This window comes from Chelonoidis abingdonii, chromosome 24 (genome assembly GCF_003597395.2).
Source record: "Chelonoidis abingdonii isolate Lonesome George chromosome 24, CheloAbing_2.0, whole genome shotgun sequence".
Taxonomy (NCBI): Eukaryota; Metazoa; Chordata; order Testudines; family Testudinidae; genus Chelonoidis; species Chelonoidis abingdonii.
The window spans coordinates 10,311,463-10,336,097 of record NC_133792.1 but is presented as its reverse complement, the minus strand read 5'-3'; the positions used below and the strand labels follow the sequence as shown (position 1 = coordinate 10,336,097).

General features: G+C 47.3%; 1 protein-coding gene across 1 annotated transcript in view; it reads left to right on the top strand.

The window, feature by feature from the left end:
* The window catches only part of ASTN2 (astrotactin 2), a 660,907-nt gene that overhangs the window by 223,889 nt on the left and 412,383 nt on the right, over window positions 1-24,635 (top strand). The window contains exon 6 of the mRNA XM_032797631.1: window positions 17,862-18,008. Within this exon, the coding sequence (XP_032653522.1) occupies window positions 17,862-18,008 (147 nt within the window). The remainder of the gene's footprint in view (window positions 1-17,861; window positions 18,009-24,635) is intronic.

Sequence of the window (24,635 nt, the reverse complement as noted above, 5' to 3'; positions counted from 1 at the left end):
TTAGGTCGACATAAGCTGCTTTGTGTCAGTTGTGACAAAGTTCCTCCTCTACCTTGGTGGGTCCTGCGCTTTTAGGCAGATCTGCTCGCCTCACAGACTCACCATGTGGGTCAAAAAACAGCTCAGAGACCTTCCCCTCTGGTAGAAGCCATAGTCCAGGTCAGTTCCTCCTGTGTTTGATCAGGAGTTGGGAGGTTTGAGGGGAACCCGGGCCCTCTCTCTGCTCTGGGTTCCAGCCCCGGGCCCTGTGGACTGCAGCTGTCTAGAGTGCCTCCTGGAACAGTTGCACAACAGCTACAACTCTCTGGGCTACTTCCTCATGGCCTGCTCCCAACACCTTCTTTGTCCTCACCACCGGACCTTCCTCCTGATGTCTGATAACGTTTGTACTTCTCAGTCCTCCAGCAGTATGCCTACTCACTCTCAGCTTCTTGCATGCCTCTTGCTCCTAGTTCCTCGCACGCACTTCCTTTCCTCTGGCCCCTTGGCTCTCTTTGGTCTGACTGGAGTGAGCCCTTTTATAGCATCAGAGGGGCCTTAATTAGAGTCAGGTGCTTAGCAGCCTCACCTGACTCTTAGCAGGTTAATTGGAGTCAGGTGTTCTCATTAGCCTGGAGCAGCCCTGCTCTGGTCACTCAGGGAACAGAAGACTTCTTTTCCAGTGGCCAGTATATCTCCCTTCTACTACTCTGCTGTTCCCAACTGGCCTGGGGCTATCACACAATCTAGTTATGTATGTGTCTACATTGAAATTTGTCTCCCACCGATGTCAGTGCCCTATTATGCCGATATAGTAAAATCACCTCCCCGGTTGTTGTAAAACAATGGTTGATGCAGTGCAAGTGTAAATGCAGTGTTTCTTATGTCGACTTTCACAGTCGTCCGGCAGTGGTCTCACAAGGCCCGACTATGACTGCTCTAGTTCCAGTTGTGAGCTCCACTGCACAGGAGTCACTAAAGAGTGGTGGGTTGCACACTGGGATACCTACCCATGGTGCACCGCAGTGTGAATCGACACAAGCAATCCTGGTGATGCAAGGGGCCACGTATGGGGATTGGTCCTGCTTTGAGCAGGGGGTTGGACTAGATGACCTCCGGAGGCCCCTTCCAACCCTGATAGTCTATGATTCTATGCCTGCGCACAAGTGATGTATTAACCACGGTGGCTGTGTGCCGACATAACTTGAGGTGACAAAACTTTGTAGCACGGACGTGCCCTGAGATCCTCCTTCCCCTTTTCTCCTCTCTCTCCCTACCGTTCCACAAATGAGCAGCTTGTGTGTGGCTTTGCCACCCCTGGACTCTTTTGCCAGTATAGCAATGGCAGGGAGGGGTGTGACATTTTTAAATTACATTTCAACAATGGCACAAACCCTAGTGTATACATAGTTAAGTCCTTTGGCTTGTGTCAATTATTTCGTTCACCAAAACAGTATAAGCTAGAGCAGCACCATCCCTTTTTTGCTGGTGTAAGCAACAGCTGTACTAGAAAGGTCTGCTAGTTTATTTATAATTACCGTAGCACTATCCTCGTATAGCTGTACACTAGGCAAGCCTGTCCTCGTGCAGCCCCTGGCCTGTCCATGTTTGTCGATGTGGTTGCAGAATGTCTGAACAAGCAATCATGGCGCCATTGTGGGAAGACCATCATTAACCGAGTGGCAATGAACTCAGAGGGGAGGCACTGCTCGCCCACCCACCCACTGCAATTAGTCCTGCCACACCGCAGCTGCAGCACCGGCCTCTTTAACATCCCCTGGACTATGATAGAGATAAAAGCTTTTACATCTGTTCCTCGAGGCTGTGCTTTTTTTTTTTTTTTGATTGTATCTGATACAGCCTCACTGAGTAACTGAGTGTTTGAGAGTGAAAAATTATCTCCCTGGGTTGGCCCTTATCTTGACAGCAAAGCAGCTCTTTTAATTTAATTTTGTTTGGAGCATGTGGGTAACAAATTTCACTAATCGCTCCGCTGTCGTCCTCTGCACGGCAACAAGCCTCTTGTGTCACAGGCAGTAGAATGTAAACATGTTGTTGGTGCTGGATGCAAAGAGGATGAGGGGGTAGCTCTGTTGGTCTATGCATCCATGACATGATGGTGTCAGATCATTGGTCTCCTTGCTAGAGCAAAAGGAAAAGTAAGGTGATTTGTGCCCACCTACACTGTAATAGTAGCTAGTTCTTAGAGCACTTTTCATCTGTACATTTCAAAGCACTTTATCAAGGAGGCCAGTATCACTCTGTCATAAACAGATAGCTAAGGGTTGATGTTTCTTTTACCTGTAAAGGGTTAACAAAGGGAATCAAACATCTGACCAGAGGACCAATCAGGAAACCGGATTTTTCAAAGCTCAGGGAGGGAATTTTTGGATGTGTGTCCTTTGTCTGTGTCTCTGTTGCTCTCTCGGCTCTGAGAGTAATCTCTCTATCTCCAGACTTTCTAATCTTCTGTTTCCCAATTGTAGGTACAGATATAAGACAATATAGGTTTTTATATTGTTTTTGTATTTACATGTGTGTAGTTGCTGGAATGTTTTAAATTGTATTTCTTTGTGAATAAGGCTGTTTATTCATTTTGTTTCTTTTAAGCCAATGACCCTGTATATTGTCACCTTGATACAGAGACCATTTTTATGTCTTTTTCTTTCTTTTTATATAAAGCTTTCTTTTTAAGACCTGTTTGGTTTTTTTCTCCGGTTAAGGCTAATGAACGAAGGGAGGGGGGAAATCTCTTTGTGTTAGAGTTACTGAGCTTGAATTTGTATAGCCTCTGGGAGAGGGGGGAGAGACACTTAATCTCTCGGTGTTGTGTTTCAAGGAATTAAAGCAGGGTAATCTCCTAGTGTACCCAGGGCGGGAAGATCTGGGAGGAGGTAAAGAGGGGGAAGGGAAGTGGGTTATTTTCCTTTGTTGTGAGACTCAGGGCATCTGAGTCTTGGGGTCCCCCAGGGAAGGTTTTGGGGAGACCAGAGTAAGTCAAACACTGGAATTTCTGGCTGGTGGCAGCGCTATAAAATCTAAGCTGGAAATTAAGCTTGAAGGTTTCATGCTAGCATCATATTTTCTGAACTCTAAGGTTCAGATCTAAGTAGGAAAGCTATGACACACTCTCCCCATTATGTAGATGGGAAAGTGAGGCACAGAGAGGAAGCACGGCTTGCCCACATTCATCCAGCAAGCCAGTGACATAACTGGGAATAGAACCCAGGTCTTCTGATTCCTAGTCCAGTGCACTAGTCACTTGGCCACACGTACAAAAGACGCCAGCAGAGGAAGTACAGCTGTGTAGTTAAACCACTGCTGTGAGATTCAGGAGACCTGGGTTCAGTTCCTGCCTTTGCCCCAAACTCTGTGTGTGACTTCTTGGGCAAGTTACTTTCAGTCTACACCTGTAACGTGGGGATACATCCTCCCTACCTCAAAGGGGTCTGTTGAGGATAAACTCCCTGGCTGTGCGATGCTCATGTGCTACCGCTGAGAGACTATGTTGGAGGACCTAGTTACAAGAAGGCATAGCCCCTTGGTGTGGTGTAGGTTTGGAGTGTAGTTGGGCCCGGAGAGTTTGTACCATTTTCTAATAGGGTCTCTAACTAGGATGACCAGATGCTCTATTTTATAGGGACAGTCCTGATATTCGAGGCTTTTTCTTATGTAGGCACCTATTACCCCCCAGCCCCAGTCCAGATTTTTCACACTTTCTATCTGGTCACTCTACCTCCAACACTTTGTCTGGTTCTATATTTTGTTCCCTGAACCTCCTTCTTTCCAGAAAGATTCTTCTCTGGGCAGTGACTGCACATGGAACATTTCATAGAGAATGGTAATGTTTTCCCTCTAGGACAGGGTTTAAATTATGCTTATAGTGGAAACTGTTTTCCACCTTTCAAGTGAAGGCCTCAACTCAGATTTGACCCAGCAGTTGTAATTTGTAAAAAAACAGGATTGGTTTGTTTTTGTTTTCAAACCTTAATCCCAATAGAAGAGTTTCCATTGATTTGTGTGAAAGACAATTCCAGTAAAAAAGCAATTGCTGTCTTTAAACATATAACTGCATCGCTAAAGTGATTGCATCTCAACCGATTCAGTGCTGAGGACATGAAAGTGAAAAGGACTTCATTGATTTTAATTGTCCGTGGCCAGAGAAATGCATAAAGTAAACAGCATAAAGAGTGGGAAAGCAAATTGGATTTGTAAAAAAAATTATTTCCACTCCAATACACTAAGGCAATTTTAGTAACACAGGCTAAGGAATTTGTTCCCGATATATGATTGAGTTGACTGTGTCCCTTTAACTATGGTATTAGTCTGCCTGGATGCCACTCACATAGGGAATTTTTCACACTTAATAAAATATCTCTTTGTCCTTTCCAGCCGGTTGATGATATGTCAATTGTGCTAACAAGGGGTTAATGTCGGGTCAGCTTCCCCTCTCCTTGGGAAACAAAAGGACTCTTGAGTGGCTGTTTCTGGGAGCGGATCCCTTTGGGAAGCCCAGGTGACCCAGGACAGGGCTGTATGCCAAACTAGGCACTACAGTTTTGGTTTTGCTTATAGAAAAAAGCCACTGCTGGTTGTGATTGTATCTTGCTCTGCTGAGTAATTCTGGCTGCACAAAGCCCCCATCTCAGACTGCTCCGGTCAGGAGTGGCAGAAGTTCCCTCAAAGTGGCAAGGCCAGCAGTGCCTGAACCATGGCCCTTCTCTGCAAGGCTGTGCTCTCGCACCACCCTTCCCCTGAGGCCCTGCTCCCATGCTGCTTCTTCCCCTGAAGACCTCACCCCCTGCTCACTCCTCTTTGTCCCCTCCCACTTGTTGCTCATCTTTATGGGCGGTAAAAAGGGGGGGCATGGCCCCGTAGCCCCCCTGTTCCGGCACCCCAGGCTCTGGTTCTCAATATTTTACAAAGTCTTGTCTACACTGCGGAATAGCCCGAACCCAGTCAAAGGTGTAGCTGACTCTGAAATAGCCAGCTTTTCTAATGGGCTCATCACCCAGCAAAGATTCTCATATTCTAAGACCAGAAGGGACCTTTGTGATCTAGTCTGACCTCATGTATAACCCAGCTAGCGAACTTCCCTGAAATAAGAACATATCTTGTAGGGGAAAAAAATCCAATCTTGATTTAAAAGCTGTCAGTTACGAGGACTAAACCGTGACCCTTGGTAAATTGTTCTAGTGGGTAGTTACTCTGGCTGTTAAAACTGTATGCCTCATTTCAAGATTTAATTCATCTAGCTTCAACTTCCAGCCTTTGGATCACATTCTACTTTTTCTACTAGATTTAAGGGTTCATTCTTAGATTTGTTCCCCATGTGGTACTTACAAACTGTAATCGAGTCACCCCTTAACCTTCTCTTCGTTAAGCTAAAGAGATTATGCTCCTGGAGTCTGTTGTTATAACAGTTTTTCTAAACCTTTTATCATTCTCGTGGCTCTTCTCTGAACCCTCTCCAATTTATCAATATCCTTTTTTCATTGTGGATGCTGGAAGTGGATACCAGTGTGCCAGTAATGATCACATCCATGCCAACTACAGCAATAAGATAACCTCTCTACTTCTACTCAAGATTCCCCTGTTTATGCATCCCAGGATCGCATTAGCCCTTCTGGCCACAGCATCTCACTGGGAGCTCATGTGAGATGATTATCCACCACAGGGATAGAGTCCCCCATCCTGTTAAGTGGCCTACACTACATTCCCATGTAGCCATCTTCAAACACCTACTGTTTGCTTGTGCACAGTTTCCCAAGTGATCCAGATCTTTGTATTAGTGACCTGTCCTCTTCATTATTTACCACTTCCCCAGTTTTTGTGTCATCTGCAAACTTGTCCAGTGGTCATTTCATATTTTCTATCAGGTGACTGATAAAAATGTTAAATGGTATGGGTCCCAGGACAGACCCCTGAGGGACCCCACTAGCTCTTCAGATCTGTGTAAGCTTGAAAAATTGTTTCTCTCACCAAGAGAAGTTGCTGCAATAAAAAAAAAAAAAAAGCCTTATTCTCCTTGTCTCCCTCAAATATCCTGGGACCAACATGACTACAACAACACTGCATACATTATTCTGTTTGTACATTATAGTTGTGATCACATCATGATCACTTGTACCTAAGCTACCATTAATTTTTAGTTCTGTGATCAGTTCCTCTTGATCTGTCAAGATGAAGTCTAGTATAGAATTCCCTCTTGTTGGTTGTAACGCTTTTTGAGTTAAGAAATTATCATCTATAATACTTAGAATTTCTAAGGCTGTTTTAGTACCGGAAGCAGGAGACTTCCAGCATATGCCACTCAGATTGAAATCCCCCATCATCACACAGCTTTTTTCCTACACATTATAGGTAGGCTTGGCAGAATTCAATGTTTATTTTCTTTATCATTTTGGCAGAGAACATTGACGGTTATTTTAAGCATTTTTAAAAAGTTTATAATTTTCACCATTGCACAGAATTATGGATTTTAAAGCCTTTTTTTTTTTTTTCAATTTTTATCTACCGGTATTTAAATGTTCAAAGTTGTGGGGAAATGACATGGGGTCAGACAATGGGGAGGTGTTAGATAATTGTTCAGTGACAGCTGTTGAGATTCAAAATGCTAAAGCTTCATAACTGTGAAAACACAAATTGTCAACATCATATGTCAAAGTATACAAAGTAAATAGCCTTCAATCAAACACTAGTAAGTTCTCAAGAAGCATTTTTCTTTATGTGCTTATCTGTAAAGTTGGATTATTTTTGATGGAAATATTTTTTCATCAGTTTGTGTGTGTACAGTGAAATCAGTGTCTGCCAGTAAAAATCTAATCCTTCCAATTTTAATTATAGATAAGTGTGTAAGGAGCAGGTCATGACGCTTCCCTAGTGTAATATGGTGGTCTGTGGCAGGCACCAACTGATACCCCGTCTTGAGTTTTATCTGTTAGGACATTGATCCATAAGCATTTCAAGATCCTTTTCTTCTGAGTTAGCAGTGACTCGGAAACCAGTAATACCATTTTTGACAGAGAGAGTAATGCACAGCTCTTTAGAAAAATCTGGACTCTGGCATGTCCCAGGACAGGGCTGGGGGTTTTGCTGATTGAGTTAATTAAGGTTTACCCATGTTTGTAATCAGGACAGACTCCAGCAGCGGCAGCCCTGGCTTGCTCTTGTCAGTGTTGGTGGAGCTGCTCCGTTTGATGGGCACTGACAGTTTGGTTGGGGCTAGTCCCAAGCGTAGACAGAGCCTCTGACATGCAGCTATTGAATTGCTGCTCTGCATGCTGATTTGTTTTAGGGGGTGTGGCCCTGGATTTTTGAGCTCATCTCCCCAGCCCACACATAGGGCAGATAGTACCTGCATTGGCCAATGGGGAAGTCCAGTTTGTGCCATCCATTCTAGAGGCAATACCTCTGCTGCATTCTGCTAGCAAATCAGCTGCTCCCTCTCTGAGAGCATTTAAGGATGCTCTTGTTAACTTTTGCTGAGTGGTGGCACTGCTGGGGGGCAAAGGGATTGATACTTGGGGATAGACAGAGGTACTGGGACCTCAGAAACTCCTGTGGGTGGGATTGAGGTCCTGGCAGCTAAAGCTGGCCCCGGCCCACCTACATCTCACACTATCTCCTCCTCCCCGTCTCCTCTTCTCACCAGCAGGATCACCACCCAAGGAGACCAGGGCCGCGGTTGCAGTTAGGCTGTTATTAAGGTCCTTCCCCTTAGCATCTGGGTAAGGAGAGGGGAAACTGTACCAAAGTTAACGCCTTGTTAGCAGAAGACTCGCAGCCGGCCTGTTCTGCTGATCAGTGTCTAGCACTTTGTTGCCTTGCGTCATCTTTGGGTAGCATGGGAGTCCAGAGCTGTCCAGTTCCCTGTCGCTGAGATTCAGTCATCCTGCAAGAATACTGAGGTCTTCCTTGCTGAACCCTCACTCACTGAGCAGAAAACACTCAGTAGGATGGGAACTTCTCTGGGGAGACTGTGACTCCTGCTCATTTTACCCAAGAGCTTATCTAGTGCTTGTGACCATGGCGAGTAACCTCTTGCCCATCATCCAAGAAAGGAGAGCAACTACCGGAGCCTCTGCCTGTTCGTCATCTGTCTTTTATTCCCTTTCCCTTACTTCCCCCTCCCTCTTGCACCTTCTGTTTCTATGTGCCCTGCCTGCTGGCTTCCTCTCCCTTCTCCCCGTCCTCCCTCTTCTCATGACTGACTCTCTCCTACACAATATCTCTCTGCAAACGGCAGGCCCCATATTTCAAACAAGGGAATGAGAATGAGAGATCAGTATTTGAAACTTTATAAATATTAAGTACAGACATATTTATTTAATGTATCGGGTATTAAAACTCAAAGTATATAACCAGCCGAGACCCAGGGTATTAAAAACAGATTAACAAAGACTTCATGGGATCTTCATGCTGAATGGAACGTACAGGTTGCACAGGGAAGGAGTTGGCTTCCCCATGCTGCTTAGGCTCCTATGGGCTGGCTGAATCCCCGATCTCTTCATGAATCCTGGAGCCAACTCAGGGTACTGAGAAAGGCACCTGAGTCTCCTGCATTCACTGTTGGGATCTCCCTTATAAAAACTGCTAACAGTTTCATCTGCACACTCCTTGCCCAAAAATAACTCCCCCTCTGTGAACACCAGTTAAACTAGCTCAAACTCTGATGGAGGAAGTGTTGACAGGCTGATATCATTCATACATGTTAGTGTTATCAGTCATCTTTGCTCTACCCTTAAGCAAGATCAAGCTCTTAATAAACCTGGACATTTCTAGTCCTCCCCCATCTGCTTTCCTGTATGTTTCACCACTTCCTCCTCCTCCATCTCTGCCCTTGGTCAATTCTCTCTCCTTTCACCTTTTCTCTTCCTTCCTCAGAGCTATCTGAAGGGGCCAGTCTCTGTAAAGAAGCTGCTTTCTTGGGGGAGATGACTCGAGTTTCAGGGTCAATGCCAAACCAGGACCGATGGAACAAAGTCCAGTCCATGCTGCCAACAAAGGGGCTCTAGGTTGGGACTAGAGACTGGCTCGGACCAACCCCCCCAGAGTCTGACGCACCAAAATGCACCGGGGGGCGGCAGCTGAAAGCCAGATCAAAATGGTGCCACCTTGACATATCTTTACTTGGGACTTCCCTGAATTTCGTGAGAGGAAGGGAAAAAGAGCCCCCCAGGAGCAAGGAGGATGGAAGCTGGACTCTTGTGAGAGGAGGTATAATGTCCTGCAGATTCAGCCGGGATCACACACCCTTACTTAGCCAAAGCCTGAATGTGGCCCATGGAGTTTATGGCATTATCTCCCCCCGCACACCTCCCTACTCCCTAACACTCACACAAACACACAGGGTATTGTACTGCCCCTGTAGGGGGGAGCCTGGCAAGGGGAGAGTGGTTGGAAGAAGGTCTCTGTGGGCTTGAGAGTGCCTGGCCTGGGATATGGATGTGGAAGGCAGTGTGTGTGGTTAGCAGAAATTTGGGAAGAGAAGGTCTGTTGTTCTGGGCTTACTGTGTGGAGAGGAGGGCAGCGGACATGGGTTCAGAGACGGCTGGTTGCCTTGCTGCAAGCCTGTTCTGAGGGCGAAAGGAGAACTGTCCAGGTAGGGGGTGCTGGCTCAGGTTCTGGGCTGATGGGGAGAATTGTTAGGACATTCACTGAATGGGAGAGGGAAGGTTTGCTTGCTAGAGCTTCTTTGGGGGACAGTGCCTTGAGTGAACATGGGTGGGTTCCCCAGCTGGGGCATGGGCTGTGTGGAGAGGTAAGGGGAAGTGGCTGGCTTGGGGGTTGGTAGGAGCCTGCCAGGCAGCAGCTACAGAAAGTAGTGTTTCTTCCCAGCAAGCGGTGCTATCCAGCGAGAGCAGCCTTCCAACATCGCTGTTAATCTTTAATTGGTATTTGATTTGATTTAACATGATCTCCTGCTTGTAAAACACCTTGAGATGTTTCTGTGTGTGAGGGCGTCGGGAGATGCTGTTGTACTGTATTAACGAGCCTCCGCTGGAACATAAAGGGAGATAATTAGAGGCAGTGACCTCTCTTGACATGCACAGGACAGCTGAATGCTTTGGAAGTAGCTCTCCTTGGAGGTGCAAGGAAAGCTGTATAGGGTGTGCTGTGGGTGGGGACAGGATTCCACATCAGGGCCAGTCTGCCATTTTGGTAGCATGAAGGTTATATTCAGGTGCCTGGTGACTCCCTGCCATCCACCCCCGAGGTGGCTGCATTTGTGTGCTGCCAAAATTCAAGATGAAACACACCCTCTCCATGTTAAAAGTGCTGCTTTCTCATTAGCGGGTGCCTTTGCATGCCTCCCATTGATGTGCACTCTGTAGAATTTGCAGTTCAGTTGCTAAGCAGTTCAGGAGGTTGATTTCTACATCCCTGTCTTTCCTGGGAGGTAGAAATATGTTTTAATATCCAAGCAGTCTTGAAACATTAGGTATTAAACTATTATATCTTGGGGGGTGTATTGAAGAGTACTTGGCACTTAACACCCATGTATGGCCAATGCTATGGGCTGTGCACTGAGAAAGATGGAGTAATTAAAGTTTATTTTTTATAGACTAATCTCCCAAGCATGTATTTGAGCCTGATTTAGAAACATCATATTGCTGAGCATGCAGAATATTAGTGTTGCTTAAAATCTATACGTGTTCTGTATGTTCCTTTTTAACGTCAGCAGTACTCCCAGTGCCAGATCAGAGTTTTCTGCCCTTTATGTGCCAGATATTGGGGCTGGGGAGGAGGCAGTGGAAGGAGTAATTGGCAGCACAAGTAAATGATATTTTAGATGAACCACAGGCCTGCATGTGGGGTCTTTGTGGCTTTGAATTTATTTTCCTCTTGCAGTAGGTGCAAAATCTTCAGTCCCTTTGCAGGCTGCTTCCAAACTCTCTGCAGAGGAGTCTGGGTGTTCTCAGGCAGACCAGAGCCAGTCTAATTGGCGCTTGGTGAAAAAAAAGACCCAAAGGAGGGTTGTGGCAGGAGCTCTCTGAACGAAGTGGCAGCTGTTTGTATGTACAGGACCAGACACTTCCAAGGGGAGGTTTTCTTTTGGAATTTTTTTTTGCATTCCAGTCTAATTAAGCAGTGGTTAATTGGATCAGTAGCAGGAAGAAACTGTGATGCAGTTCTGCCCTAGAACGGATTGGTTTGCTTTTAATTTTCACATTCATCTGTCTTCTCCTTGCTCACAAGTTGGGGAGTATGGTGTGGGAGAGGAGGGCACCAATTCGTTCTCCAATTCAGGAGAAGTGCTTTTCCTCCTTGATATGTCTCTTGCATTCCCCTCCTTCTCTCTTCATTTCCTGGTTTCTCCTCCTTCATCCTCAGCTAGGGATCACCAATGACTTTTCACTTTGAAGCCAAGCAGATGGCATGCAAACAGTGTTCAGGCATTCTTGCGGCTGAGACTTCAAAGGCAACAAGGAAACCAATCATTGCACCGCTCTAACCCAGCCAGTTGTACAGATAACACCACTGGAGGACTCCACAGAGCTGGCCTGTGTCAGACATGAGCCCTATGAAGAAGCATTATCCCACTTTTTACGGACTGGGAAAGTAAGTCACAGAGAGTTGAAGTCACTTGCCCAAGGCTACCGAAGGGCTTGTCTACATGACCAGTTAGCATCCGGCAAGCTGGAGTATAGTGTGCTGCGAACTGTCTGTGTGGATGCTGCTGCTGCACATTAAAAGTTCCCTAGTAAGCGCTGACCTTCTCCTGTTTCAAAGAGCAGTGGCTCAAACCACCCTAGGGAGTTTTTAGTGCATAGCGGCAGGGTCTGCGTGGACAGTTAGTGAGTGACGTACTAGTATGCTGTAGATTTACACCCCAGCTTGCCACATGCTCACTTGCTGCTTGACAAGCCCAAAGTCATTGGTGGAAGGAGGATTAAAGTGCAGAAGTTCATGGCTTCCAATCTCATTCATCATGCTCCTTCCGCCACACCCTGCTGCCTTGGTTTGGGGCCCTACCACCGTCCTATCTGCGACAGACACTCTCTGTCAGCAGCAGGTTCTCCATGGGGGGAGGGATAGCTCAGTGGTTTGAGCATTGCCCTGCTAAACCCAGGGTTGTGAGCTCAGTCCTTGAGGGGACCACTTAGGGATCTGGGGCAAAAATCTGTCTGGGGATTGGTCCTGCTTTGAGCAAGGGGTTGGACTGGATGACCTCCTGAGATCCCTTCCAACCCTGATAGTCTGTGATTCTGTGGGGATTCCCAACTTGGCGTGAATACTGAAGCAAACCATTCTGGCCTCTCGTTCTGCCCTGCCTTGGGGTGGGGGAAAGGAGGGATTCATTTTTTGGCCAGCTTGCTTATTATTTGTAAGGCTGGGTGGCCGCGTAAGTGCAGATGGAAGGCTGAGGGTGGAGAGTCCGAGAGAGTACAACATCCCTTCAGCTACTCCAGCTTTGCTCTCCTTCGTGTGCTTCAGTACTCAGCAATATTGCCCCTCTCCTCCTCCACCTGCTCCTCTGGTGCAAGGAGTCTACCCCGGGCGCATCTGCCTTCCCTACTCAGGTCTTTACTTAGCCAGAGAAGGAGTAAGACCCCTCCTTGTCCCCCTGCTCAGATTGCGCCTTTGACTGCGGTGAAGAGAAGAGAGGCTATTTGTCCAATTCCCCCTCCAACACCCTCCACCCCAAATCATACGTGCAAGAGGAAGGAAAGGAGATCTGACTCTGCCTTGCACCCCCAGCCAGATGCATGGAGGTGAGGGGAGGGAGATGGGTAATGCTGTTCTGTGACAAAGGTGATATAATATAATCTAGAATAAGGTGGGAGGAGAACAGAGATAATGGCTCCAAGTCACAGGTCCTTTTCCACTTTGCCATTGGGGCACTGCAGCTTCATGCTGCCCCTTGCTTGGGTCAGTCACCAAAGGCCCAGTGGAGCTCACAGCTGGCAGGAGCTGTATGCCACTGCCTGGGAAGGAGACAGACCCTCGCCTCTCTCCCCTCACTCCACTGGACCTCCTGCTGCCCAACTCTCAGCCTCATTCCATCCAGCACTTCCATTCCCTGCTCCCATCCCGCCTGTAGAGCATAAACCTGGGGCCAGCCTTTAGATGGGATTGGAATTAGCAAACTGCTGTGTGAACAACTTGGTGGTAGTCCCAGGCTTGTGGGAAGGGGTGTGGGGGAGAAATTCAGAGCAGCAAAGCTTGGGTCTCCAGCCTAAGTCACCTAAGACAATTCGATGATTGGTTGTGGTTATTGGAATACCTGGGAGTTTGTAGATCCCTGGGGAAAGGGTGGATTTTTTTGTTTTGTGCCTCTCAAACAAACCCAGATGCCTCTGGCCTAACCCCTGGAGGTTTGTTTAGTTAGCGACAGCTAGTAAAGCGTCCATTTCCCTGGGTTTGAGGGAGATCTGGTACTACGCTGTTTATCTCCAGATGGGTGTTTAAACATAGCACAGAAGTGCTTCTGCTGAAGCCTTAGTGGTCTGAAGAGCAGGCATTGGGATGGAAAACAAGAGAAATGCCCCTCTGTTTAATGAGTGAGGGAAGGAGCTGTGTATTCGGTTAGCGTCCCTTAGAACCTGGCAGCAGACTGGCCTCGAGCAATAAAGAGCTGAATCAGAAATCCAATTTCAGTCAAACATAAGCCCCATTGTTGCGGCTCGGTTGAACAGAGCCCCGTGCTTGCCACCCTTGGGCGATGGCGTTTACTGTTCAGGATGTCAGTAATTAGATACACACGATGAAAATGAGCAGGGAAATGGAGCGGGGGTGGGGACATTGGAGGAGTGGCAGTGAAATGGGAACTGCAATACATTGTTCCTTCCCTCCGACATTCAGCTCCATTGGCCAGGAGCTCAGATGCTCAGGCCTTCCTCTATTTCAAACTTTTTGCTTTTCTGCAGGAAGAGGAGGTCGTCGGGTCTTGTGCAGCGGTTGCTTTTTTGGTTCACGGGCCACTTCCTTTAAAAAAAATAATAAAATCAAGTTGTGGAGTGAATGGTGGCACATCAGGAACCACGACGCACGTAGAAAGGGTAGGAGATTGGGAGTCACGGTCCCTGCTTTCTACTCCCAGCTCTTCCACTGACTCACAGTGTGACCTTTGTCAAGCCGCCGTACCTGTGACTCAGTTGAATTGTGAAAGCAGAGTAATACGTGCCTATCTCCCTGGGATTTGTGGGTTAATGGTTCTATAGTACTTTGAGATCCTGGGCTGAAAGGGGCTTTATAAGGGCAAAATAATATGCATTTGCTATGAGGTCTCTCATCTATTGTGACTCTGAATGTTTCCACTCTCACTGATATATTTCAGTTACAAAAGCACCTAGTGACCCCAGCCAGGGTCGGTCGTATGACTAATAGACAAGCCTGTGCCTTGCAGAGCTTGTAATCTAAATAAACGAGACAGGGAAAATGGGCCCAGAGAAGTGACTTGCCCAAGATCACACAACAGGTCGGTGGCAGAGCTAGAAGTTTGGGTGGTGGGTATGTTCTGGGAGTGGGAAAGGTGCTTGTACAGCTCTTAGGGGACACGTGGAATGTGAAATGTGTTGTGTAAATATCCATGTTCTGTACTCTCCCCTCCTCTGTCACAGGGAGCTGTCCAGCAGATCAGCACCTCTAATTCAGTGCTGAGTGCCTTCCTGAGACCCAAACCGTTACCCTGTTTGCAAACCCCCAGCGCGCTGCAAAATTATCTGCATTTTTGATGCATATATTTCCATTAGCTTCAAATCTGGCTCGTGCTCTGAATCCAACTTAAATGTGATTCTCTGTTCTGACACCAATATTTCTAAAAGCAGACTCGATCAAATTATGAGGTAAAGAGCACTGGAGTATCTCAGTGGATGTATTTCCTGTTGTTTTCAAACAAATGCATTTTAGGTCTCATTTTACTGATGTGATTTGTGCGTGTGTGGAGGTGGGGGACGGAAAGGAGACTGAGTTCTAGAAATAACTAAATCGCTTTCCCTGAATTCTGAACAGAGAGAGAGAGTCAGCTCTGCTGGGAATTTAGCGATCTGTGTCAGACTGTCACAGAGGCTGCAGTGATGGCTCAAGTTAATTGGAGATCAGTACTCTCACTTAAGTGTCTTTATATTCCTGAAAAAGGTTCTAAGATGCTACAGGGCTGCTTCCCAAACATCCCAGAATTGCTAAATGCAAGGTCGCCTTAAGTCAATTTTAGTGCTTGTGCAATCTATTAAGCAAAGTCCTGTGACCAAGGGAAGATGCAGCACGACAGCAGCAACTCGAGCTTCTCCATCCTACCCCACTAATGTATCTTGGGGCTGCTGTCGGTGAGAGGGTGATTTGTCCTCAGCGGACCATACAATCTTTGGCCTCTCTGGAGAGTGCCATCGTGGGTGGCCATTGTGAGGGTGCCTCTTTGGGCAGCAGATGGCAACCACAGACTCCGTTCAGCATGGGCTGCCAAGCAGCTGGCAGATGGTAATGACATTTGGTCACCACCACCCTGGGCCCAATAGGAGCCATTGATACACAGAGTTTTGCATCCCGTGAGGTAATCTGCTGTCCCACAGTGGTTATCGATCTCATTCACCGCTTCAATTCCCTTTCATTGTACAGAGCTAGCAAGTTGGCCTCTTCCACCAGAAAGCAAATGGGCCATTGGCCTGGCTTGGGCTCCTTAGCAATGTGTTACGCTGTAGGATTTCACAGCCGATTCTGTCCCCAGGCCGGTCTGTCCAGAGCTGCAGACGACTGAGTTCTTTTTTTCACTTTATCCCCTTCACTAAAAAGACCCAAATCAAATGAACCTTGCTCACACCGAGCGTTGTGCCATATTCTGAGCTGACACAGAGCATTAATCCTGGCAGCTGCAGATCTGGGCTCTCTCTTCAGCCTCAAAGGCACCACCACTCCTGAATTATTACTGAGGTGCCTATGGTCTGTGATCCATGGTGTTAGACAGATTACCTACAGAGATTGGCCAGTGTGACCCACACATCGCTCTGGTGTCAGAGTAGGATTGGGATCCTTCAGCGTGGCATTGGCTGAACTGGAGTCCGTCTTCCTACTGTCAGAAAATATTTTAGCTAGCACTTTCAGGAAGGCCTTTTGTGAGCTGGGTTTCGAAAAAAGCAGTAAACATCTGTGACTGACAAAATAGAACTCCTCTTGTAATATTCTGGCTCTGGTTTGCTCTGCACAGGTTGTTTTCTTGCTCACAGAATTGACTGTTAGATGTCTGTGCGTATAGAAATATTAATAATAAGCATCTAAGTGTCACTTGTTAATTAGTGCAATATATAATATTATACCAATGTATAACACGAGGTGTAGTTAATGATAGCACACTGCACACAGCCTTGAGACTTGGCTTGATATTTTTAAGACTTAGCAAGATCTGCAAAACAAGCCAGGTTTGAAGAAAATTGATTCAGTAGTTAAAGTTATGAAAATTTTGGTCTACGTTTTAAAATATGAATTTTTGGGGGCCTCAGTTTGTGCATGCCCAACTTAAAGCACTTTAAAGGAGTCAGATTTTCATAAAGCTCAGAGCACCTACTTTCTGAAATTAAGGCCCCTTTAAGGTGGCTGAGGTTGGTTCACCTAAAAATTAGAGCACCAAGAACTGCTAGCCACTTCTGAAAGATTGGGCATTAACAGGGATTTGTCCAAGGACTGAATAATCTTAACAAAAGTGCAACCAGCACAAGAAATAATGGGATGGAAAAGTTTCAGACTGTCTACACAACATTGTAAACCCGGCTCTGTGAGTCCTGGGCTTGTGGACTCAGGGTTTCCAATAGGGGTGATGTGTGCGGAGGGATGAGGGGGCTGCTTTTCAGAAGGGGGAGGGCTGCCAGGAAGGGGGAGTGACTCAAGCTGTTCCGGGGTTGTGCCCCCCCACGGGTCATCTTGCACTAAAGCATCCATCCAGCATTGTAAACCTGGGTTTACAATTGCTGGACCCAGGTCTCACAGCCGTGCTGCCAGGGCCCATATTCCACTACACGGACCCTCTGACTCAGGTCTTTAGGTCCTGCTGTGTCCACTGCAACAGGACAGGGCTTGGATCCCAGTCACAGTGGGACTTGGGCTTTGATCCACCTCCCCAGCAGGGTCCTAGGACCCTCGTCCTGAGTGTTGGCTGACCCAAGTCAGACTGATCTGTGTGTGGACAGAGGAGTGCTTAGACTTAAACCTGAGTTAGAGCCTGGGTTTAATGTGCCAGGCAGACATACCCTAAATGTTGAATGGTTTAGTCACAACAAACCCTGCATCTCAACAGGGCACTAGGCAAGACGACCCTTGCGCCCCGTTCTAACGCTGTGATTCTGGGTTCTTTAAGCTTTAACATGACAGAACTGATTTTTTTTTCAAACATGGCTTGCTATTAACTGCAATGCCTTTCAGCATGAGACATAATTAACTGAAGTATTTTTCTAGTAAAACGTAAGTTTCCCCTAGCATCGCCTTCTTACGATTACTGATGAATTTAGTGTTACAATGACACTGGGAGGCAGGCAGGTAAGTGTTATCCCCAAGTGAGAGAAGGGGAAACTGAGGCAGGCGAGTGGTTGAGTGGACAGGGCATTGGAGCAGGACTGGGGTTTAATTCTTGGCTCAGTCACAGACTTCCCATATGAGTCTGAGTAAGTCACTTAATCTACCCTGTGCCTTGGTTTCCCCATCTGTAAAATGGGGACAGCACTTCCCGATCTCCCATAGTGAATGTGAGGTGCTCAGACACTGATAAGGATGAATATCCAGAAACTGAGATGGGGTAGGGCCCCAAAGAGTTAGATCTAATTGCTCTTGTTCTTTCACGCTGCTCATGATGGTTTGGAAGCAAACTGGACCCACGTCTTTCCCCTTTAGCTCCAAATGCTCTTACTTCACATTGGCCTCTAGGTATATATGCGTGTCTGTTTGCTTTTCAGGCTCTCTGAAGAGTCCAGTGAACAAGACGGCCCTGACACTGATTGCAGTCAGCTCCTGCATCCTGGCCATGGTGTGTGGCACCCAGCTCTCCTGCCCTTTGACAGTGAAGGTCACTCTTCATGTGCCCGAGCATTTCATTGCAGACGGTAAGACCCTGAGAGCGAGACCTCCCTCTGGAGCTTCCAAATCCAATCCAGTCAGTAGAGTCCTTCTCTTTGTGACTTTCCCAAGTGCCTCCTAGAACTCTGCTTTCTCAAACCACCCTTCAGGGGACTTTCCACTCTTCACTTTATTCCTCAGTGCTGGGTGGCCTAGAAAAACTCCTGGGGACAATCTGTTATAGGACACTAGCTCCCTCCAGCACCCTACCCACACTAACCCTAACACAATCGTTGACAGTCCCAGTGGGAAGAGAAATATGACTATGCCATGGAGAGTTTTTTCTCCTCTCCGCCCCCAGGGAGCAAACTCTCAGGGATAGGGCTGAGGCTCACTGCTGCATCAGGCTTTGTCTGCATGTATGTTTTATTTTTTTTGCATAACTAGAAGGCTTCAGTCTTGGGGGTTTGGCAATCGGGCAAGCCCTCAGCAGCACCACATTTGCTCACACTTGAAAAGGGGACGGGGAGGCTGTGAGGAAGATGCGGCGAGTATGGAGTGATTTATGGGTTTGGTTGTGTGGGAGGGGGACGTCCTTTGACATTGCATTTGTATTTTTGGCATCAGTGCTGCTCAGCTTTCGTCTGAGATTCCTCCCTCTCCCCAACAGCAGAGCTGCTGTCTGCATTATATTCGTACTTCCAGGGAAACTGCCTTGGCTCTCCATACAGAGCCAATTCAGACAGAGAGATGCCAGCCCCATGGAACTAAAACCCAATAACTGTTGGCACGAGGGAGGAGCAGAAATCTCCCCTCCCACACCTCTGTTTTATAACTCTGTGTCTGACTGAAATCTGTGCTTGCTCTGAAGTGAAGCACTGGGCTTCCCGGGCAGACCCCAGGAAGCCGCATGGATGCTCATCCTCCCGTCAGAGTGAAGCCGTTTGTCTCTGGCCCTCACCACTCCGGAGAACGTGAAATTGCCAGTGTTGGAGCGAAGAGCGGGGGGCTCTGAAGAATTAGACAAAGGCAGCTGTCACTATTTATGGCTTTCGCCAGCTTGGCTCCTTGTGTGTGTTGTTTCACTGACCTTTTCCAGATAACGTGCAGTGAGCGTCAAGTGCAACTTTTCGTTAACACGAGGGCAAATTTCATTTTCTTCCTGAAGATGGGACCCATTATTCAGTCAGTTCCAATTCTTCAGCTCCTGTGGTCTCCTTCCCACCTGAGCCAGGCTGAGGGGGAGCTTATGTCCAAAAGAAACGTGCTGTTCACAGTCTGGGGCTGTGTAGGCAGCTGCAGTCACTTTTAGCTTGCACCCATACTGTAGTGCTGGGCGTCTGGTTCTGATCCAGTCAGGGGCCTGTTCGCCGGAGGTGCTAGCTTTGGTGGGGAGGACAAATGCTTATGAAGCAGGAAAGTAAGTTACCCTTGACGGGACCAAGTGTGATGAGACGGAATTTAAGGCACCTTCGTCTCACTGGGTGAAACACTCTGGTCTCTGTTGTGCAGCGTTCAGACTGGATGCTCCTAATGGTCCTCTCTGGCCTCAGAATGAATTCATAGTGATTTAATGCTGCACAGAATCACAAATGGCCCACACATCTCAACCCTGATGTTTATGATGACATTTTCCAAGGTTGGTGCCTGCAAAATTTGCATTGATATCTAGTGCATCCCAAAACAATACTTGGACAGATGAGCACTACAAGCACTGGTTGGGTTAATGTGCCTGCAGAACTAGACCCAAACCCGCTGGGACCTGATTACACATGTTAGCTTCAGTTTGGGTATGAAAATAACCTAACACGCTTGGGCTGGGTTGTCCCTGCTCACCTTCTCCTGCCTGTAGGCTTGGCAGAGTGGCAGCTGCGTGCCCCACTCCTGCCGGCTGCCATGACCTCGCTGCACTGCATAGCGAATGCGCCGATGAGCCGTAGCGCCTCTTGTCTATAGCATGTATGCAGCAGCGAGGTGGCGTTGCCCTGCAAGAGCAGGACACACAGCCATGGTGGCTGCGCTGACCCTGCGGCGAGGCGATGCCTGGAGACAGATCATGGGCATGGAGAGCAGGAAGCTGCCCCTGGCCATGTCCCAAGCATGAGGCAGTGGCTGGGGTGCTGATCCAGTTTCAGAGGCAAGTGCAAGACTCGGGTTGGGTCTGAAAATGTCTTGGCACTCTCAGGCATGGGTCAGGTCAGCTGTGGACTAGTCGTGTTCAGGTCAGGCTTTCAAATTAGGCCCAAGGAGACCTCCGTGCAGAATGGGACAGAGGGTGAGCAGTTACCTGTTTTGCAACATCAGATATAAGTCTTGAGGATTCTACTTACATGCTAGGCTTTGAAAACCCTGCCTCGGCACATGCTGTGGGTATCCTATAAAAAGCAAACCTTTGGGCCCTTACCAGCAATGCTGTGTGTGTTTCCATTTTGCAGCTGCAGGTTGAAGTTGGAAAAATTCAGGGTTGAGAAGAGGGAGAGGGCGTGTGTGTGAAATGGATGTCAAAACGAAACGAGTTACAGCCTTCAAAACAAGAAATAAATAAAAGGAGCGTCCAGACTTTTGACTAGAGTGAGTGTTAGTGGTGTTTCCACAGACCGTCATTCATGAGTAGTCAGTGACCAGGAAAGAAAACAAGCAACCCTTGCCCTGATCAAAAAGGCTGCTGCTCCTTCTCTATCCACTTGCATCCAAGGAACTTGGTGTATCACAAATTGTTATTTACTGTTTGTTCTGGTAGCACTTGGAACCCCCAGTCAGGTTCTGGGCCCTGCTGTGCTAGGCTCTGCATGAATGCATAGTAGCCGAATGCTAGTCAAGACACCCAGTAGTCATGGAAGGCAATGAGTGCTATTCCTAACTCACAGTTGGATAAATTGAAGCACGGAGGGCTACGGTGACTTGTTGAAGGTCACAGTGCAAGGCAGTGGTGTGACTATTTCCCGGGAGCCCAGACTCCTGGTCCATAGTTCGAACCATCCGATGACACTGCACCCTCGAGAAATGTAATGAAATATAAAGTGACTCCATAGCATTCCTGTCTCCAGGAAGAGGGTGGTACTGCAAATTATGCAAATATCCAGAACATTCAAGCAGAGATGACACTGAAATACCGATAAAACAGATTAATCTCTCTGAAACTGGGGGAAAATGGGCTGATCTCCCATCCCGCCTTAATTGCTTTTCTAAGGATAAAGCGGTGAGAGGAGTGGTGAAAAGGTTTGCAGGAGAAGGGAAATGTGATCTGCAACAAAACTGTAAAATATCATTATAAACTGTGAAAACTTTTTTTTTTCCTTTTGTAATGGGAAATGGAGTCGAGGGCTCCTAGATGGAGCAGCAGAGACAATTTGCAGCAAAGATCTGTTTTCCTGAAATCTCATCATTAGATGCACCGGCTTTCTGAGGCTCTGTCTTGGAAGGGAGAAGTGCTTAGAGCTGTGCCTTCCTTTAAATAACAACAAATCCCCAGGTAGTGCCAGGCTGGAAGCAAAATATTATAAAACATTTAAGGAGATCACAGCATTGAACTGGGGCCGGACATTTTAATGACACCCAGGGATGTGTTCTTGGCTTGGCTTCTCCTCAGCACAGATTGTTGCTAATTTCACTCTTCAGCAAAGGGAATAGCCAAGTTTGTTTGGACAGCAGCCCTTAATGTGTGTGGAAAGGAGAATGGGCAGGAGGGAGGAGAGGCAAACTTCCTGTCTGCTGCTCTGCACAGGATGAATTGGGAGAAAAGGAAGGGAATCAGCTTGGGGACCAGAAGGAAGATGGAGATGGTGGCTCTTTCTTAGAGTTAGACCTTGTCTATACTGGGTTGTTTGTGCACAAGTGGGTGCAAATCACCATGCAGATGCCCTGCCCTGGTAAAAGGTGAGGCTTACATAAGTGACTTGACCCTGGCTTTTTCCTGGGATTAGCTGCACCACAGAGCCCTGCACAGGACTATTTGTAATCCTGCTCCTGTCCCGCTCTGGCTATTATGTAGAGCCCACTGCTGGGCTCTACACTAGTCCTGAAAAGGGCTCTACTGCACCAGTTCAAGTGCAGTCTTGCACTGGTGCAGCGTCTTCATCGGGGGTATGTGCCACCGTAGCTACCTGGATGTAATGACACCCATTCAAACTTTCCGGGGTTAGACAAGCCTTTGGAGCTTTGACTGGGGTTAAAGCAGAGTATCGCGTGAGCCATAACCATGTGCTCAACATCTTTTAGATGGTGCCGTGCACATAAATACTCAAGGCTCCATGAGCGGCACGCTCTGGTGTTTGCAGAGGGACGAGCCAGCCTCTGAGGAAGGGGAGGGCTGGCGCCCTTGTTCAACACAGTCCCAGGTGTGCGGCTAGACTGGCCTCAAAGATCCTTGAAAGTTTCCCTCCTCCCTCTTAATCTTCCAGATTTCCAGCCGACCTGGTCAGAAGCTCTGAGATCCTACTACCACCTCACCCCATGCTGAGTGGAAGATGTCATTCTAATTTCAGAGCAGGATCATAGTTATAGACTCCTGCAGAGTCGCGTTTGTGAGGATTTGAACCTTTAAATGTTACTTAAAGCATCATTTATCAGCAGCAAGAGAGAAGGGAACAACAACAACAAACAGAAAAGAAAGAGCCCCTTGGTTGAATTGTCAAAATCCCCTAAGAATATGTTTGCCACTCCTCAGTTATACACTCACAATGGTTCTTTCTTGTAAGGAATCGTTTAAAATGTAGCAATACAAGTGACAAGAGCTGCCTGTAGAGAAACCACGGCTGGAAAGAGAGACCCTGGAGGACTTAGCCTAGAGTGTGTCCCTGCTGCACATCTATTAAACCCTCCTGTTTTCACAACCTGTATATGGCAGGGGCCTGCCTTAACATCTGGCTGTGCTAGTGGGGGAGGTTGATGAGACTCTCTGGAGCATGAGGAGGGAGTGATGCTCAATCTAGAGGTGTCTTTGATTTATAAAAGATGCCCCGTTGTGGAACTCAAAGCACATGTGGAATAGTGGAAAGGAAACAGACCTGGATTGCAGCGTTTTTTCAAGTTTTTCCCCCTTCCCCTCTCCATCCCGTCCACTCTCCAGCAAACCTTGAGAAAAGATAGTCCTTGCTCCAGCCTTTCAAGTCAGTGGGCTTGGACTTTGTTGGGTCAGCCAGGGCAGTGAGCCAAGCCCTTCCCCCTCCCGTGGAGCTCCCTCCCACCCAAACATTTAGACCCCGCCCCCCCCTTGGAAATTTACCCCAGTGTCAACCCCTGGTGTAGCTAGTACCAGTGCAACTTCTGGAGCAGACGGACTGAACAGCTATAAGCAGCAATTTCCACTATGATGGACTTTTACCCTAGTTTTAAGTGGGGCAGATTCCACTGAAGGCAGCTTTTCCCATCTGCACTGGGGCAGCTATGCTGGTGCCTGAAATCTGGTTGCTATTAGCTGGCGTGCTCAGCTGAATCTAGCTGTCTCAATTGTGTGGAGGGGGAAACAGGCTGAAAACCCCATGAGGTGTTCCAGGTCCAAGCCAACCCCTCGATTGCCCCCTTAGGAGGGCAGCAGGATCTTAAATAAGATATAACTCCCCTCCTCCCCCCGACAAATGCCATTTCGTGATTGCCATGCAGCTGATCTCTAACTGTTTCATCTGAAAATTATTTATCTTCTTCCCACATGATCACCTCCTCTGCGCTTGTGGAATGGCAGGCAGTGATTAGCGGCTTTTGCTAACTTCCCCTGAAGACTGCCTGAGCTCCTCGGGCTGCAGCGTTGGGCTTGCAACTACTTCTCATTTTGTTTTTAATTAAATTTGTTGCTTGCAATTGTTTGCTTTCGCTTGCTCTTCTCCCGCCCTGGTGGTGACCAAGCATTAGTTTGTTTCCTCAGATGTTTCAGTCTTGTGTGCGCAGCATGACCCGCACATGCGTTTGCATATGAAATTAACATCAAACGTTAGACTCACAATCTGGGGAACTGGCTGCATTTCCTCTGGCATTGTGGCTAAGTTCTGCTTTCAGTGACGCTGGGATAAATCTGGAGTTAACCCACTGACTCCCACGGAGGAACTCCAGATTTACACCAGTGAAACAGAGAGCAAGATTTGACCCTTCATGTAGCTGTCTCACCGCTGCAAACTGCTAGAGGGAATCCTATTTCTGTTTGCTTGTCACCTGGGGACCCTGCTTAGAACCTTATTCAAATCCCATTAAAATCAATAGATGGACTCAGTGGACTTTGAACCAGGCTTTACCTCTGATAATACCTGAATATGTAATCATGCTGTTGCATTTAATCATGTAAAGTCCTGTACAAACACTTCACAGTAAGCAGTGTTTTCCCCTTCTAGGGACACTGTACAGTCTGATTGACCCAGGCAATGCATGTTTCTCTTCAAGAGACTGTATTTGAGAGCAGCTTGTCTTGAATGTCATTGTATTTCTGTGAACCTGTGGGGTACGTGCGGGTTCCGAACCATCAAGTCGTCGTGGTTTCTACAATAAAGCACAGCCTTGCTCCTGTACACTCGGCTTGTAAGAAACTGTAAGCAAACAGCTGCCGCGTTTACTGGATGCTTATTCTAAATATTAACAGTTTGTGGGCTGTAGCAGCCCAGATCAAAGGGATTCAAAGGCTGTTTTCCAGCACAAACACTTTTTGTATGAAGAGCTAATAGATTCCACAGACTGAAGTACATCATGTT